This window comes from Orbicella faveolata, unplaced genomic scaffold (genome assembly GCF_042242905.1).
Source record: "Orbicella faveolata isolate gen_17 unplaced genomic scaffold, um_ofav_v1 contig_35, whole genome shotgun sequence".
Classification (NCBI taxonomy): domain Eukaryota; kingdom Metazoa; phylum Cnidaria; class Anthozoa; order Scleractinia; family Merulinidae; genus Orbicella; species Orbicella faveolata.
The window spans coordinates 10,877,355-10,897,500 of NW_028301564.1; the positions used below are offsets into that span (position 1 = coordinate 10,877,355).

At 38.3% G+C, this 20,146-nt stretch overlaps 1 protein-coding gene across 1 annotated transcript in view; it reads left to right on the forward strand.

Annotated features, from left to right (window-relative positions):
• The first annotated feature begins 487 nt into the window (after positions 1–487).
• The window catches only part of LOC110064412 (uncharacterized), a 51,668-nt gene continuing 32,009 nt past the window's right edge, over positions 488–20,146 (forward strand). Inside the window, exons 1-4 of the mRNA XM_089272642.1 lie at positions 488–1,384; positions 2,109–2,253; positions 3,972–4,176; positions 17,393–17,607. Coding sequence (XP_089128768.1) covers positions 522–1,384; positions 2,109–2,253; positions 3,972–4,176; positions 17,393–17,607 — 1,428 coding nt within the window. The 5' untranslated portion in view covers positions 488–521. The remainder of the gene's footprint in view (positions 1,385–2,108; positions 2,254–3,971; positions 4,177–17,392; positions 17,608–20,146) is intronic.

Below are 20,146 nucleotides of genomic sequence, written 5' to 3' on the forward strand. Positions count from 1 at the left end.
TACTTTGCCTACAACTGAGATTACAAATCCCGACACCATTTGATTAAACGCCTCCAGACTCTTGAACGCCTTGAACTGCTTGTTGGTGTGGATTTAAATATCAAGCTGAAATCCATGTTTTTTTTAAATTTGTTATCGATACGTCATTGAATAACTACAATTACAATAACTACAACTCAGTACAATAAACACGGATTAAATGTAGAGACATTAGCATGCAATGACATGGTAATTTTCGGATAAGTGGATATTCTTCGCTCTGCATGGATTCTATAACAATATTATTTTACGTATTATGGTGTTCGGCCGACTGCACCTTTTATATGTACTAACAGTTAGTGATTTCGTGCATGACTTTACCTTTTATCATAACTGGTCATCACGATAGCTCATTTGTTAAATTGCTTCAATTAGCTACAGTCTCTGTTGACCGAAAGGTTCCCTATCACTTATTAAAAAGCTTTATCCATCTTAAATTTCAGCGCACAAATAGTGGATGAATTATACATTGGAAGGCAAAAATGCATCTTCGAGGTGTCCGAGAAGCAGTGGACCTAGCTGAAAGAATGTACCAGTTGGGTAAGAGAATACTAAAAGATGTATTTCCAAAAAAAGTTCACGCCGTAAGGATTCCGCCTTATCATGGGTATTTCCCACGGGAAGAAGATGGAGAAATATGGAACAAGTATAAGAGTCTTTCTAAGAAAGGTAAAGTTTCCTGCGTAAAGACTTTGATATTACACGGACCAACAGGACATGGTAAAGAATATTCGGCGGCAAACCTCATGAATAAACTTTACAGAAATACAAACAAACTAAAGAAGTTACCAGGGAGACCAGCAATCCTATGGACAATAAACGCAAACAGCCAAACCACAATGCTTGAAAGTTATTGCAGCCTTGCCAAAGAGATTGGTCTGACTGAAGAGGCAAAGGTTGCGAATCAGAAGTTATCGCTTCTCAGCAGAACCTCGGAGGGACGACAACACCAAATCAATCTGCAAAATCAGTGTCAAAAAAATGCATATGATGAAGCGCTGCATCAAATCTACGAAGAAGTTAGGAAGAACCTCAGACATCACAGTCCGTGGGTGCTTTTGGTAAAAGGCCTCAGTGAGAACATGCCAAGCAGGTTTTGGCCACAGCCAGGAGATCCAAGCATTGGAAATGGTCTAGTCGTTATGACCACTCAATATCCAAGGCTACTGGCCAAAGAAGGGGGCGACCATTCTCTGGAGAAAGTGTTAATTGGTAAGATGAAAACCGAAGATGCGGTTAAATTTCTTGCAGCCAAAAGTGGAATCCCTGCGAATGGTGCTGATAAGACGTATGCTCAGGACATAGTTGTCGAAAAGTTAATGTGCCTTCCCCAAGATATAGCAAAGTAAGTATGTAATACTTAATTTAAGTGTATTGGAATATGTCTTATTTTTAGGAGATGCCAATGGTATCTCCTGTGTTCCCATAAGGAGCTACCAGATTGGTTGTTGACAAATCAGGATTGCAGATATCGGTCCCTTAAGAGTTGTAAAGTTGGTTTCGATAAGATGAGAGACATATAAGTTTTTGGAGTAAGCGTAGCGCTCGTTGTCGAACAAAGGAACTTTTTGATGTAATTTCCTTCTAAATTAATCTTTGCATTTAAGTAAAAACACATAAAGTTCCCTTAGCGCAGAGAATTTTCCGTTGCGTTAAAAAAAGATGTATCATCTAAAAACTCAGTTTTTTTTTTGCGCAAAAAGTAAACTGGAATTGTTTTCAATTTTGGACTTAGAAGCAAAGGATTAAAAATTATGTTTCATCTGTTAAGTCGAAGACAAATTCGAACCTCTAACGCGTCCCCTTAATAATCCTCAAGACAGTGCTGACAAGGAGGCATACCGATCTTTTGCAAATATCGCTGTCGAATTTAGGAATCTAGATTCTTTCTTTACCATTAGAATAAGCCTTACTTAACCTAAACCTACTTTCAAACCTCTAAAGCAAATATCCACCTTTCACAGTTAGTAGGTGCTATCAACGGGACCGATATAAGCTGCCAAAAGCACCTTTGGAAAGTTTTGGAACAGTCTTAGTTACTTTCGATATGCCTTTACCACTGATTTCAGATTTGGAAAATTCATAAGAGAGTACAACGAAGAGACCACTAAAAAATTGACTTACAGAGACTTATGGTCATTATTCGAAAAGGGAACAGCAACATTTTCTGAGTGTATGCTGATCGTGGAAATGAGTCGCGAAAACCAAACAGAGGTAACATGCATCGTCTATATAATTCCTACTTTTTAGAGATAGGTGTGAGGCTAACAGAGTACAATTATTAGTGTAAACTCTTAGGGATAGGGTTCTATATGGCTTATTAGCCAATTATGGTTCCGTGCTATATGGCCAATTACCTTCCATCTTCACCATTTTACTTCATTGCTCATTCTAGAAACTCTTTGGTGCTTACATGTTCTTACATTCTACCGCTTTGATGTCTCCTCTGTTCATCTTCCGAGTTTCGCACCGCATAGCAAGACTGGCGCTTTGTTCTATCACAGCTTTGTTCTCCTTGTGATGTTATCGCTCTTCCAGATCTTCTTAGTTTGGAGGAGGGCACTCCTTGCTTTCGAAATTCTATTCTTCAGGTCTTTCATACCTCTTCCCTTTAACTCACTGTTGATCCTGAGTAAATGAACTCGTCCACGACCTCCTCTTCTTCTTGTCAATCCACTTTGATCGTGCCATAGCTCCTTGCATTAATCCTCGTTATTTTGGCCTTTCGTCCAGTTACCATAACTCCAACACTTCCTACTTCCTCCAGCAGTCTTGATGTTTTTACCAAGATGTGCTGTTCCTCAGGGAAGTCTACCTCGTCAAGATTAATTTGTTGGTGCCATTCTCTTCGTGACCAAATGTTCTTCTCATCCAGTCCATATTGATCTGCAAAAAAATCCTAATCCCGACCATTTCTTGCATTTTTTAAGGTTTCCTTTCTTCGCCAGTCTCACGATTAGCCCTTTATTGCGGCTCTTTGGGATCTTTTCATGCTTCCTTACCTTCCTCAATAGTTGCTGTGTTTTTTCTATTGTGAACTCTGTCTGCCTTCAGCAACTCAGCCTTACTGGAGTGCATTCCTGGTGTTTTCCCATTATTTTGGCGTTCATTTTGTGTTGGCTCACCAGTAACAATGTCTGCTATCATCTTATTGATTTCGCTGTTTCTGGCTATCTTATCTGCTCTTCTTCTTTTCTACCGTTAAGGTGTCCGTTTTAATCCAGTTCTGTTTTGATCTGCCTGAGTCTTCCATTGCAGATTGTCTTTGTTAGACCATAGCTCGTCTTACCTATGTTGGCTTCGTGCTGCTCCTTTTGCTTCCTTTCCAATATTTTCCATCTCCTTTTCTTCTCTGCTTGGCTACTTTCATGCTTGACTTCACCTCTCAGCTTCGTCTCGGTGTATTGAGGCTTTACTTTTTTCTTCAATCTTTCTGAACGCATGCTACGGGAATGCTTATTCAGAAACTTGAACCACAGAAAACAAATGCAATAAAAATGCGTTTCACTAACTTTCCTCGCTTCTTCTGTGTATTTCGTTTGTTACTGTCGAGTTTTAGGGCGTTTATGCTTCACTTTTCTCCTCTCTAGGTGGAATGTCGAGGCCATAGAAACTTTTAAAATGACTTTATAACTGTTTTCCATCTTAGGCCGATCTGCTGATAATATAACAGGAAATGAGTTTTTTTGTTGTGTTTCTTTCAAGTTCGTATTTCCAGCTTGTAGCGCATTCTCTGTGTACTCTGATATTTACGTTGTCTCGCAATATCATGTAACGACTCTCATGCATTGCGCCTTACTTACCTTATTTAGAATTCGCTAGAGAATGTCGTGAAAGCGATAGTTAGGGGTTTTTATCTTTCCTTCGGGACAGAGGTCAGACAGGACAAGAGTCCCTGTTAATTACTGAGCCGAACTGCTCTTTATTCACAGCTTTTAAAATTCATGGCATGCTGCTCGATTGAGCACTACACACCTTTAAAAATTCTGGAGAGGTTTTTTCAAAAGGCAGCAGAAGCAGCAAAAGAGAGCTCGTTTGTGGAAGTTTCCGATCGGGATGAACTTAAAGTGGTAATTATACATCCAAGAGACCACGCTACTCTCAGGGATTTACTCAGCCGGCAAGAGCAATCGCCTGGTAAGTTGTGAGTTACAATTTTGCTAACTATCACATGTTAGGGGCCGGTCATAAAGTACAGGGGCGATGGGCTATGAAAAATTGGGGGTGGGTCACCATTTTTCAACATGTCAAAAAGGGTGGGTCAGGAAAAATATTGCACTGCATTATCAATAGTTTTAACCAGCGACCATCTCTCTAACGTGACTTCCTTTAACGCAGTTAACAATTATGAAAGTGTCATACCACAATGATCCAAGTTTATACCAATACCAACATCATGATAAGATGATGATTAACTAACTGTAGAGAACACTCTCACAGTTTTTCTCTGCCCTTTCACGCTGGCGATTCGTAGCTTTAGCTTTTTTTTCTTTCACTCTTCTCTTTTTACATACAAATGTATCTTTTGCAAAAGGATACTTTCTTTTGTGTTTTCTTTCTGGGCTTCTGCCTTCGTCATCGCAAGGACAATGAAAAAGGTAAAAGTAACAGTTTGAAATCTCTTGCTGGAAAAGTACCAATTGAGAAATTAAAAAAAATGAAGGAAACCGAGAAGCTAATATTAACTTCAGCTTGCTTAGCCAAAGCCCAACTTGACAAAGCAACCAGTGGGCAATCTGCGAGAAAGGTTAATGTGGAAGAAAATGTTGATTTTCATGATGACGACGAGGAGGAGGTGACAGGCGACGATGACTATGACAGTATTCATGCAGATGATACTGATGATGATGACAATGGCTGTGATGACAATGAGTATGATTGCGGCAGCGAAGACTACCATGTAGTTCTCCAAGAAACTGGAAGTTGCAGTGAAAAAGATGATGATGTGTGTCTGTGCCACTCCAGGGGTGGACCGCTCCAATTTATTTCCAATTTCTCGGGGGTGGGCCACTAAAAACCAGTACTTAAAAAGCAATTTTTCATAGCTCACCCCCTCCCCCTGTACTTTATGACTCATCCCTTGTTGCATTTCGTATTCGGTTAGGCCTGGTTCACACTAACGACATAGCAACATGAATGACATAATGACATGATATAATGGCATAATATTTTATTAATTATTAGATAAGTAAACGTAGTTAGGTGTCCCCAATTAGTATACATTGTATGTTAGCGACTTCGACACGTTAATAAAGTTCTTATCTCATCTTATCTTTTGTTGGTTATGTAAAAATCGACAGAAAGATGTAAGGAAGGGATCAGTTTTTTTTTCCGTATGTCGTTTTTTTTTCCTTTTATGTTGCTTATGTTATGATTTTGTCATTATGTCAGGATCCAGGGGGGGGGGGACTCCTATACAAAAGGATCGTATGTTATAGAGGTTAAAAAAGTGGTTTTGGTACCTCTTAAGGTGCTCAGCCTCAAAACATCCTCAGCGGTAGCTTTTGCAGCACCTTTTAGGGCATTGAGCTGAAAAAATATGAGAGGAGATACTTGATAATCAACTTTACAAGTTGAAGGTATTAAATACAATCGTCTTTAAAGGGTAAGGTCACTCGAAAAAACGTATATTTTTTGTCAACACTAATAAAAGCTTTGCACTAAGTTTATCCCGCGCTCACCGAAGTTTCAGCCTCTAAAGTGCAGGTTTACCTTATGAATTCGTCCCCAAAGAAGCCCAGAATTCGACATCGTTGCCATCATTTTGAACAGTACCCAGTACTTCTTTCGGTCTGAGAGATTTTGTCCAAATGGCTTCTGACAAGCCTTTTAACTACCACTCTGGGTTACGGCGGCTCTTGAGCCGTATTGTTTTGAGCCAAACATGCTCCAAACTCCAAAAAAGATATAGTAGCTAAGGAATAAAATTGTTCCAAATTGGGTTAGGTTTAGGGTAGGGTGCATTTAGGTTTCCTTATCGGTCAAATTCAGTACATCCGGGATACTGTAGCTTGCAAGGAAAATCGTGACCATGCACAGAAGCAAGATCACCTCAAGCACTGATGTGAGTTGAACGTTCACTTCCTTCATCAATTTTTTGCGTTCTTCGCTTAGCTAGCAATCAGAACTCTCTGTGATTGGCTCGATGGAAACAATGAGATCACCTACTCAGATATTTTGCCTAGTTTGCTAGACTGCAATTCAATGATGGTCGATACAGAATTCAGCATACAGTGCAGCTCTCAGTTCGTTTTAGACGTGCATGTATTTAGAAAGCTTCAGATCACCTCTTCTTAGGGATTTGCATTTCTGACACAAGTACTCGATATCCACCGCAGAACTAATCTACATTGAATAGGTTTTCGCACAAACATCACTATGTATGGAAGTTAATTATATAAATAGCCAATTTCTAGAAGGTGTCCGCTCAATACAGGTTTGACTGTTCTCGACTGCAAAAAGATGTTGAAAATCAAAAAAATTGATGAGCTGTGTGACAAGAAACGGACAGGCGAATTGAAGAGAATTCCCTTTTATCTATATGGTACTGTAAGTAACGTAAATAATATGAACAGTAAATAAATCATAGAGCATCTAAGCATTAAAATCTTGGTTCAGAGGCATGAAAATTGTCACCGTTTACAGACAATCCATTTTCCAAGTTGAGTGACGCGTAAGTGCTTTGATTGTACTAAAATTTTTAATCCTGAGTTGAATGCACAAGCTCAACATTTCAACACCTGTATTAAGTATAGGATAGTACCACACACTGTGTAATGGTATCTGTACCTAACACACTGAGACAGCTTTGAGTTAACTTTTGTTAAATTGCTGTTGCATGTGATCTTCATTTCCAGTTTTGTACTTGTAAGTTAGCTATACTGTATATGGAGTGTATTTCCTTAACTGACTGAAGATGGCCTAAATCATGTCGACAATTGTCTTTAAAGAGTTTTATTGTAATATATAGATTTAGCCGAACCTAAAAGCGGAGCTGCTCAGTTACTTTTTGGAATGCTGTTACTAATAAAATAATTGAACATGTATGTGAGGTAAATTGCGAACTATTTAATAGTTTCAGCCGGAAATAGGATCACATCAGCAGATCGAGGTGTAAGATGGTGTGATTCTGAAATATAGAGCCATGATTTCAAGGATTTCTGGGAAGCCACTAAAAATCTTGATCACATAACAGAACTGTCTTCTGTGCTTTTTGGTGGCATTTCCTGTTCTTTCCTACCTTATTCAGAAAGACAAGACATTGTTATATTAATCATTATATTCTTTCTTAGTTAACATGGGGACTCCCACACAAAAGAAGTTTAAACATTTTTTTTGCTGTGGGGACTGATTGAAATGCAGTGGTTGCAATACTCAGTCCCTAAATCTCTATCAAATGAAATCTCACAAAAATACCAAAATAGTATACATATGTGAAAAGTTGGAAAGTTTTGTTTTCTAACTTGTCCCCAAAGATACATTTAGCCATCTTCACTTTTGTCTGGAGTCTCCTCCTGCTGAAAGGGTTTGCAATGAGCAAAATCACTCTTGCATGAATGGTAATTATGATATTTTTTTTGCTGATCATGAATACTTGCATAGGCTTCTCATAACAATTTTATTATTCAATTTCAATGTGATTCGTTCTTCTTCTTGACTGAGATTGTGGACTACAGGAGCTGTTATTGGGTTCCATTAATTAATTTTGCTATGATTAAATTATACCAAGAATTATAAGCAAGCGAAGAGTAAGTTATATTATGTACATGCATTTTGTCTGCACTACACAACCAAATGCACTCAAAGGTTATGAGGCATAGGTACATTTGTCAGAGGAGCCCAGCATACCCAAGATATGTTTTGATTGACACATCAATTAAGATAATTTACAGTAAAATGGATAAACAATACATCAATATCCTACATGCACCAAACTGGACATAGGGGTTATGAGGCAATCATTTAAACAACAGATTGAAATAATTTATAAACAAGAGAACACTATTTGTACAACAGTAGGGAACAAATTAGCCTTACTGGACGTTGCGAATGGCAAGGCTGTCTGTCTCCATTTCGTGTTGGCAAAATATTAATTTATGCCATGTCCAATGCAGATTATCACAAAATTGATTTACAAACACGATAAATATCATTTTAAAGCCAAAAAAGCAATTATTTAAATAAACCATGAGTAAATTATCTCTAAGAAAAACTGATTAATTTAACAGGCATCTTAAATAATTAGTTAATATATGTGTTTCTAATAACGTAATACAGTGTATCTGTCACAATGTTGCAGCCATGGTATTACAACACACAGGATGGGTTGCAGAACTCAACTTCTAAGTCAGTTTATTCAATGACCTTGGTGCAGAAATTATAATCCCATCAAGTTGTCTGTAAATACAGAGAAACCAAACAAATCATTGCAATCTTAAGTAATAAATTATTGAACTCTTTTGCATGTATGTACGGTGTATGTTCCATTAACATTGGGGATCTCTCAGAAGCTGCATCCATCATAAATTAATTTGTTCCTGCATGCATTTGTTTATAGAACTTTTCACACTTTAATATCTCTGTCATACTTGTAGTGATCTCTGTGTTCTACAACAATTAGTACACAAGAAAAATTCACTCAGTAAGATATTGTTTACAATAAAAATCAATGCCTATAAGCAATCATAAGGACTTTAAATTTATATTTCTTCAGAAATATCTCACCAGGCCGTGGTTGCTTTGAAAATCTTTGATGTCTTAATACAGGCTGCCCATGTGTAAACTGTTCATATATCGAATGACAGGAACAGACATGTAATCATACTGTAGCTGCTACTTGAACACCACTGTTATTCAGATAAAAACATATCGATTATAATTTATTGTAATCTTTACACACTAACAGATGACATTGCTTTCTTTGATATACAGTTTACTTCATTGTTAGTTGTTTACTGAGTGTTAGTGAATCAAATGCTAGGGGCTGGTACCCCTGGGGGCAGCACTGCCATATATGGGCTATATAGGTCTGTGCCGCTGTGAAGGGTATGGTTTTCAAGCAGTTTACTCTAGGATAGGGTATATAAATCAGAGCGTTTGGGTCTAGAATAGGGTATCATTTTTCACAAAATTGACTAGTTGGTTGAAGATTTTATCTAGACTAAGGAAACCAGGAATTGCCACTCAAAAATATAAAAAAATCAAATCAGCAAGTTTAAATTTACGCAAATCAGCCTCAACAGTGTTGATAGATGGAGGGATTTGGGGAGTTTACTCTAGTATAGGGTAGCAAAATTCAGCGGAACTAGCTCTGGTATAGGCTAAGGGTTCCAGGGTCCAAGTGGCACATCCCCACCCAGAAATTCCCAAAGTACCTGCCCCGGGCTGGTACCCCAACTTTCACAGTGGCAGGCTCTGCCCTGAGATGCAAAGAAAACTTAATAACTGAAATGAAATTGGCGACTTGCTTTTGAGATCAAATGCAATTTGCTTTAAACAAGAAACTGGAACATTGCAAGTTACAACAATGTGCCCAGTCCCAATCAAAGGGCCATCCAAGCTGTTTGGTTGTACATATAACTGGACAACTGCATATGAGTTCAGCTTCCAAAAGAAAATCAGAGTTTGTCAGGATAAATACTGATGTTCTTGCTTACTACATGTAAATCTGAATGTGCAGTACCAGAAGATATTCACACCCAACACCCATTCATGGCCAGTCTTCAAAAATTCCAAATTAAAGTATCAGGAAGACAGAGCTCTAATAGAGAAAAAAACCTCCATGTGGGGTATGAATCTTTTCTTGAAGAAAACAATGTCTGAGAAATCATTAATTACAAAATAATGTTTAAGAAATATCTTACCTGGTAATTCCAACTTTCAGAAAATTTTGTTATCTAAACTGTCTGGCCACTTCATATATTTGACAAGTTGACACTGGGCATGTTTGTCAATTTGTGGGCTTCAGCATCACATTACAATAGTAGCATTGGTCAACTAAAAACAACATAATTTGGTTAATTAATATACACTGTACATTATTACGTTGAAATATTGGTATAGATCGTTGCACACCAACAGATACAGAACCATCACAGATATGATATGATATTTTTAACCTCTCTGAAATTTCAGATTATTCAAGATTAACATGCACATACATCATTAAGGACAATCCTAAAAAACTGAATCCGGAAACCAGAATCCGGAACTGGAAACTAGAATCCTGAATCCAGATATTATGAATGATGATAGAAATAATTCACTTCAGCAATGTCTAATAAATAAATGTGAGGAAAAACTATTTTGCTGTTATTTACTTTCTTGGCTTTACTTCAGCTACAAACTGTAATTGCTAAAAAATTTTTGACTAGTTCTGAACAACCCTTAGCTATACATCTGGCCCAATTGTTCAAAAGCTGGATAAAGCTATCCATTGGGTAATCACCTTCCAGTCAGGGTTAGTGATTTTTCAGGTGGATAGAGTTACTCATAGCCTGCGAGCAGGCTCTACTATCTGTCTCTAGTGCCTGAGCAGGCTAAATAAGTGTCTAGTGTTTTTCTGCATTGGCATGTCAGCGAGTGCCTTCATGCAGCTTTGCCACTCATGCCCCCGGCCCAAACACAAGGGCCTGCTCAAAGGCTTAGTTACCCATCTTTTGTTCAACCTGGCCCTGGTGAGAGTGCAGTTCTTGTCTAGATCAAATTGCTATGAGAGGACTGGTGAGTAGCACAATAACAACAAGCTATTGTGGTGAGTTTCTGGCAGTCTTTAAGCATCTTTTAACAACATGTGGTCCGATCTGTTAGCAAGTGAGAAGCAGACGGAAGTAAGTGTGCAACATTTCTATAAATTGTTTTAATATGATGGCCGCCAAGAATATGAAATGCTGATTTGTCACAGTATCAGTGTGGAAATAGTGTTGATCCAGAACTAGTTTGGTATCTGTTGGACAAATCAAATGTTATATTAAGATGAGCCAGGTTAGCCTTTGAACTTTGAAAGTGGGGGGCGTGACCGTCAATGTACAGGGGGCTGCCACTGACAGACATCCTGTTCTCTATGACATTTTCTATCTTGTTCAGTATCTACTAGACATGAAGGGTAAATTTATACCTCTGGTAAATTGCAGATCGTTTATTAAACAAAATGGCAAGAAGATCTTTTAAATCTTATAACCGCGCTTTTAAAATTTAACTGTTTTGTTAATACTACAGTCACAACACAGTGCACATTCCAAAGCAGTCCTTGATGATTCATTGATTACTGTAAACACATCACTTGATCAACACAAACTGTGTCATACCTTCTTGTACCATCAGTCTTAGCCTTTGCGAAATCTATGATGATGTAATGGTCTTAATCTGGAAGTTCGCTTGGGACATGCCCATGAATGATACAAAAGGAAACGAGTGTCACGCTATTAATAATGCTTTTAATAAACAGCTTTCTTCCTGAAACGTCAAAATTTAATTTGCTTGCGCTTTGAAGTAGTCACACAAGTCACACAATCAGGAGGGTTTACGTTATCCACAGCTAATTTTGGAACGGTTGTGTTTTTTCTCCTAGCACTGACTTAGACATTGCAAGTTCTGGCAAGCTCTTGTTTGCCTCGGCAAATACTTAATTTTTCTTCAAATCTCTTAACTCGCTGCGATGAAACAGCCAAAGAATTTACTTCATTTGCTGAAACCCACAAGAAATACTCACAAAATTGCACATAAATTAATGGCCATCGCTTCTGGCGAAATAAACTTGCAAAGTAAACAGGATCTTACAGTGTATTTGTCACGTAGCGAAAATCAAAGCTGCAACGTCAGCGCATTCCATGGCTGACGTGATACCCTTTTTTAGCGTTTTTAGCGTATTTATTTCCCTTTGAATCCAACACTTCGATAAAACCAGAAGAAAATATATATTATACACAAATAAAGAAAACAATATCTGTAACATTGTCCTTGTATTAACGTTTCAACAGCTTATGGCGAATAAACATCACAGGTTGCGTGATTCAAAATTTGGCTGAGAGGAAGTTTGGGTCTGGTCACTGACCACAAAAAAAAAAAAAAAAAAAAAAAAAAACACTGGTAGAACATGAACCATGCTCGGCCCATGGCCATGCAGTTAATTGCCAGCAAGCTTATTTTAGATGCTCTCAGGGTGCTTGGAATTAAATTATGATGCACTTAACTAAGATTTCTCATAATTATTATAGCCCTCACGCGTGGTGGCCTCATGGTTAGTGCGCTCGTCTCCGGATCGAGCGGTCCGGGTTCGAGCCCTGGCCGGGGACATTGTGTTGTGTTCTTGGGCAAGACACTTTACTCTCACAGTGCCTCTCTCCACCCAGGTGTATAAATGGGTACCGGCGAGCTTAATGCTGGGGTTAACCCTGCGATGGACTAGCATCCCATCCAGGGGGGAGTAGAAATACTCCTAGTCGCTTCATGCTACAGAAACCGGGATAAGCTCCGGCCTGATGGGCCACTTGGCTCGCATGCAGACTTACCTAGAAATAACGGTTGCACAAATTTCAACAGATGGGGAATTTTTGTGTCAGTTTGAGGTCCTTTTTACTTGGCCGCTTATTTTTTACAGGCAAAAACCTAAGCAAAACAATTTTCGAGTATTTGAAGAACTTGTTTTCTTTGATTTGTGGATTCTGGTTTCCGGTTACTGGATTCCAGTTTTTCGTTCTGGATTCCGGCTTCCAGTTTCTGGGTTTTAGGGTTGCCCCACCTTTAACAGAGTGTTTGCTTTACATTCAGTTTACACATGGCTGTTATCCAGCATAGGCAGACTTATAAGTTTGCCTTCAAAAATAAACTGCAACAACTATTGCATCTTTCATCACCTATTCTTATGATGAAATGACACAAAATCCAAGTACAAGAAGTCAAAAGCATAAAACAAACTTACCCGGTAATGCTTACAATTCCTCTTACTGTCTGCATATGCCTTCCATAAACTGATACTGCCTGGACAATGTACTCATTATTTTTGTGATCACACCTTAAAACATCACTGTTATATAATTTGTCCTGAAAAAGCAATGCATGAAATGTTATGCCTTTGGCACTCACCAAATACCTTTACATGATGTACAAAGTACACCACATCAACATTCACAATTCTCTTTACTTTCACTGTAACTTTTTTTGTGTCATTTTCCCTAACTTGAAGACAGGACTTCCACATTAGGTGATAATTTGCCTCTGAAATCTCTATGAATTCACAGGGAGTGATAACAATTAAATCGTGACTAATTTTAGCAAAGGAGGCGTTCAAATGTCAGATTTTAATGTTAAGTTTATAACTTTACATTACTCTTTGTGTATATATATAACCTCTCAATAATTGCACCTGTGGACAGAAGGTGTGCTGGGGGAAGAGATGTTCTAAACTTTCTGAACTTTTCCCCCTTACCTGTAATAAGATGACTATTATGAACTACGATTCGCAACCAACACCAACATCAGGTTATGTATACACATGTATATTTTGTTGTCTCCTGTAATCATAAAAAAATAAAAATTTAAACCCTCCATAAAGTTCATACCCAATAACACTGCCACATGTAGCGCTGTTACTGGGAATTAATTTAAGTGAAACTGTTGAAACAGCTCTGTCAAAATTGTTTCTAGCAGTTAAGGCAGGATAACAGAATATACATGTAGTACACAGCAAAGGCCAGAGATACACACATGTTGGTTATTAGATAGGATTTTGTGAGCTTCTGTGCTAGGTATGGTGTAAAATAATGGACAATCAAAAATGAAGGTTCCTAAGACATTTTGACAGCAATGAGAGGAATGAATATATAAATTTACAAACGAAAGAGAAGTTCTTGCCCTGTCCAGTTCCCTGTCATAAAAATATCATTTACATACATTTATTACATATGGTTTGTGTTTAAAGCTGATACAATGCACACTCTGATTGGCTAATTCTAGTGCATTATTTACATTTACATGGTATACGTCGGTAAAATCATAAAACATCACATGCAGCTAAAATAAAAACTAAAAACTAAAAAGAAATGCCGACATGTAATTCATAATAATTTAAAAATACTTAACACTAAAACAGATCTAATTCTTTACTTTATTCAAAATTATGCCCATGGGTCAATTACGAGCATGCTAAAAGGTCCTAACACAGAGTAAAAGGAAATTAAGAAAACTATTGCTTTTTTCCTGAAAATTGTAGTGACTGAAAACAATGATTGAACACTCTGAGAGTGCATTCTATCACCCTGACAAGATAAAATTTAAGGAGAATAGAGAATTCACAAAGTTATATTACAAAGGAATTGGTACTGGACAGGACAAAGGAAACAGCCAGGAAGAAACTGAAACTCTCTTCGACGAGCAAAAAAGTATGCATGCACAACAAAGAAAACAGTGAGTGACATTCGGTTAATGAGTTACAATGTAGTTAATAACAAAATTAGTGTGAAGAAAAGAGCAGAGAGAGAGAGAGTGTGTGTGTGGAGAGAGGAGAGCGCTCTCACCAACTAAATTGTGTATGTATGTATGTATGTAAAACTTATTTCTATTACCGAGAAATGGTCAGGGCAAGAACTTCTACGCCCTAAATTTTTTCTAAGTATGTAAATGTCATTTACACTGTTCAATTTACCGAGTAAAGCTCTTCGCATTTTTTTTTTCCATTAGTACTATCTCACTTTTGTGGAACATTTCCATATTAAGTGTAAATACTGCATGTTTGGGGAATAACCCATGTACCCCCAGCCAAAAGTAGTGGCACTAATAAAATGAAATAGTAAATCAAAATGAAAGTAGAGCTTTATTTGCACACAAGATTTACATGCACAATCGTCTACTTGACATTTGGACTATATAAGCATATCACCAAACCGAACTAATTGGACAGACAACAAAATAAAACGAGGAAATCTACATTATAAACACAATAATTATGCATATCACTTCATCTGAGTATCAAAAGCAAATCCCTTCTCAGTGAAAGGTAACCGAATGAAAGAGAGGATAAAGAAAATTCGTTTAACCTTGCAGTGTTAAAAGTTTAATAATTATTCACACTTAAATTTGAATATTACAGTGTGCATTTTTGCCGACGGCTTAATTTAGCTTTGCAGTCATTTTATCGGCGGTAGCTTTGCCAGTCTTCAACCAAATTAACCTGGAAATTCACCCAAGCATTTCGCCAAACTGAATAAATTGAACTAACAAAACGAGGAAATCTCCATACTTTGTAATCACAATATGCAAATCTTCACATAGGAACGTTGAAAGTAAATTTAGCAAATCCTGTTCGCTTCGGCTTAAAATGGTTTGTACACCTTTCTTGGTTTTCAACAACAGAAGAAGAAATTATAGCAGTCTACGAGGCAGCTGTGCCAACTAACACAGAGAAAACTTCAAAACTCGCCCGGCCGTGTTTACAAATACGGTTTTGGTTAAGCTTATTTTTAGACGTGAGGTTATAAGCTTAGGTTGACGACGAAAATCGACAGAAAGCTTAATTTGTTTACAACTTACAACAACCTCCACAAAGCGATTCACTTGCTATTGTTTAGAGTTGAGAGAAATTAAAACGATGCAATTTATAAATTGTCTCACAGCATGGTTTCAAATGAGGAAGACTTTCAAAGGATTCCAATTGAAAATAAGCTTATATCGTCGAGGCAACTTGTTAATTTTCATAGCAAACGCAACAACAAAAGTCACTTACCGCAAGTTGGCAATATCAGTTCGGCCAGTGTAAATCTTCCAGGCAGAAACTTGCAGCAAAAGTTGTGAAGACTGAACTGAACTAATCTTTTCGATAGATCAACGAATCAACCACTTTTTCCCGCTGTGTGTACTGTTTTGTGACACTCGGACATGTTTGATTTCTCTTGTTCATCACCTGACCAAATCTTGTGACTTTTCTTGCACGGCTGCACAGCGTCAAACGCGCGAATTTTAAAAACTTGGCACTGCAGTCCTCTGAGTACTTTCACATCCTATCTATGGCCCTCGTTAGCTTTGGTTAACGGCATTGTTCGGTATTATTTCACTTCCTTTCTCTAGCCCTTGACTCGCTATAATTCACGGCATTGTTCAGTACTGTATCGCCTCCTTCCCCAGCACTGGCCCGCTCTTTTTCGCGATCTTCTTCGCTACTTCTTGCTTTCTTTTTAATTCCTTCAGTGCAACCCTATCTTAAAAACATTAGATCAACCTCCGCTATCGTTTGTCGACATAACAAATAGAAATGCGTTTTTTCTTTAAAAATTCCGCCAAGAAAAATGGCATTCTTCTGCTAGAGACCGAGGGTGCATGTCTCTGTCGACCTATTAGCTGGAGTATGGCCGCCATGTTGGGCAACTCCGCCGTCGTCGTCGTCGTCGTGCGTACGCGCCCACGAGCAATACCGCTAGCCATGAAAACCATGAGAAAATTCATTCATGGGTTTCCTTTTCTTTCCCATAATATGAGTATGGGGCTCCGCTTGGCGGCCCTTCGGGCCGCCGGAGCTCCGCTATTATTTAAATGTTAAACTTGAATTTTACGAACAATTAAGAAGATAGTAATACCTTCCATGTGGTTTACAACATAAAATTACAAACCGCATATCTAAGATCATAAATTGTACAAAAATAATGTTCAGTTATTCATCCATTCATTTCTGCCTTGAACACGCGTCTAAGGCAGCATCGAATGCACAGCAATGTCGGTCAAAAGTGAAGATCAAGATTATGATTTTAGACTTTTCTTCCATGTCGTATGAACGATGACACCATTACATTTTTATTTCTAGTATCCTCATTCTGATTATTCAAAGTCCAATAAACCTGATTGAAATAGTTAGCCATTCACTGAAGTAAGCCGTAGTCATTTCTCTTGGCTTCTTTCAATAATTCATTTTCTTTTTATAAGTACTTTTTATAGTTGTATCTTCAATTTCACATCTCACAAAGTTAAGTGTTGTGCTTATAGTTTACGCTAGAAAAGATATTCTTACCTTTGAACTTTTCTATATAGGGTAGGCTTGTGAAATATGTATCAATCAACTTTTAGGAGTACATCACAAAATAGCCACGGTCTTGTATCACTCCAAATTCCAGAGAAGAAGAGCAGTAAACCCTTTATATTTTCAGTACGCAAGAAAAACTAATTGCTCTTGTATCGTAAGAGCGATAGTCAACTCAGCTGTACTCGTTTACTTTTACCTCAGAAATTGAGGGAGAATGCTGTCAATTCCACACTTTGTGATAAAGCACGCGATAAAGCCAAACTCGTAATCTACTGAATAGAACGCATCAAGAAAGGATGATCGGCGTAGATCATCTCCTCTTGAACGCATTAAATTATTCGCTTGCAGAACAAAATTGGATGGAAGGTAAAGTTAGTTGGTTGTCTAAAAGCCTGTTTGGAAAAAATGCCATCGACATCACTACTCCGAAGTTGTCAGGTCCTGATGTCTCGCAAGTAATCAAATGCTTAAGCAGTGTATGCAAAGACGCTTTACAGCAGTGCAGGGATGAAGACTTTGCAATGCTACGCCTCACATTGCCTCACCTAAAGGAAGCTGTCAAGGTACACTAAGCTCAACATCAGGGCATTAATTTACTTTCTCGATTGCTAGGTTACCCTCTTCAGATATTATTTTTGGCACTCAAATATAATAGGCAGTCAGTGGTCTACTGCATTAAGTTCTATTTCTACCCAGCACGCGGTAGTGGAATAGTTGTCAGATTTCCTTTTTCTCTCCTCCTCGCCTACTCCTTTTTTCTCTCTTCCTTTTCTTCTTCATCTTGGTCCTTTTTACTACTACTACCACTACCACTACCACTACCACTACCACTACCACTACCACTACCACTACCACTACCACTACCATTGCCACTACCACTACCACTGCCACTACCACTGCTACTATTACTACCACTGCCACTACTACCACTACTACTACCACTACCACTACCACCACCACTACCACTACCACCACCAGTACCACCACCACCACCGCCACCACCGCCACCACTACTACCACTACTACCACTACTACCACTACCACCACTACCACTACCACTACCACTACTACCACTTCTACCACTACTACCACTACTACCACTACTACTACTACCACTACTACTACTACCACTACTACTACTACTACTACTACTACTACTACTACTACTACTGCTACTGCTACTGCTACTGCCACTGCTACTCCTACTGCTACTGCTACTGCTACTGCTACTGCTACTGCTACTGCTACTGCTACTGCTACTGCTAATGCTACTGCTACTCCTAGTACTCCTAGTACTCCTAGTACTCCTAGTACTCCTAGTACTACTAGTACTCCTAGTACTCCTAGTACTCCTAGTACTACTAGTACTACTAGTACTCCTAGTACTCCTGGTACTACTAGTACTACTAGTACTCCTAGTACTACTAGTACTACTAGTACTACTAGTACTCCTAGTACTACTAGAACTCCTAGTACTACTAGTACTACTAGTACTACTAGTACTCCTAGTACTACTAGTACTCCTAGTACTCCTAGTACTCCTAGTACTCCTAGTACTACTAGTACTCCTAGTACTCCTAGTACTCCTAGTACTCCTAGTACTCCTAGTACTACTAGTACTCCTAGTACTCCTAGTACTCCTAGTACTCCTAGTACTCCTAGTACTCCTAGTACTACTAGTACTCCTAGTACTACTAGTACTACTACTACTCCTAGTACTACTAGTACTACTAGTACTCCTAGTACTACTAGTACTACTAGTACTACTAGTACTACTAGTACTACTAGTACTACTAGTACTACTAGTACTACTAGTACTAATAGTACTACTAGTACTCCTAGTACTACTAGTACTACTAGTACTCCTAGTACTACTAGTACTACTAGTACTACTAGTACTCCTAGTACTACTAGTACTACTAGTACTCCTAGTACTACTAGTACTCCTAGTACTACTAGTACTACTAGTACTCCTAGTACTACTAGTACTCCTAGTACTCCTAGTACTCCTAGTACTCCTAGTACTCCTAGTACTACTAGTACTCCTAGTACTCCTAGTACTACTAGTACTACTAGTACTACTAGTACTCCTAGTACTCCTAGTACTACTAGTACTACTAGTACTACTAGTACTACTAGTACTACTAGTACTACTAGTACTACTAGTACTACTAGTACTACTAGTACTACTAGTACTACTAGTACTCCTAGTACTAGTAGTACTACTAGTACTACTAGTACTACTAGTAGTACTAGTCCTCCTAGTACTACTAGTACTACTAGTACTACTAGTACTCCTAGTACTACTAGTACTACAAGTACTACTAGTACTACTAGTACTACTAGTACTTCTAGTACTAGTACTACTACTACTAGTACTACTACTGCTACTGCTACTACTACTCCTACTGCTACTGCTACTGCTAGTACTCCTAGTACTCCTAGTACTCCTAGTACTACTAGTACTCCTAGTACTACTACTACTACTACTACTACTACTACTACTACTACTGCTACTGCTACTGCTACTGCTACTGCTACTGCTAGTACTGCTAGTACTGCTAGTACTGCTAGTATTGCTAGTACTGCTAGTACTCCTAGTACTCCTAGTACTCCTAGTACTACTAGTACTCCTAGTACTACTAGTACTACTAGTACTCCTAGTACTACTAGTACTACTAGTACTCCTAGTACTCCTAGTACTCCTAGTACTCCTAGTACTCCTAGTACTACTAGTACTACTAGTACTCCTAGTACTACTAGTACTACTAGTACTACTAGTACTCCTAGTACTCCTAGTACTACTAGTACTCCTAGTACTACTAGTACTACTAGTACTCCTAGTACTACTAGTACTACTAGTACTCCTAGTACTACTAGTACTACTACTACTACTACTCCTACTGCTACTGCTACTGCTACTGCTACTGCTACTGCTACTGCTAGTACTCCTAGTACTCCTAGTACTCCTTGTACTCCTAGTACCACTAGTACTACTAGTACTCCTAGTACTACTACTACTACTACTACTACTACTACTACTACTACTACTACTACTGCTACTGCTACTGCTACTGCTACTGCTACTGCTACTGCTACTGC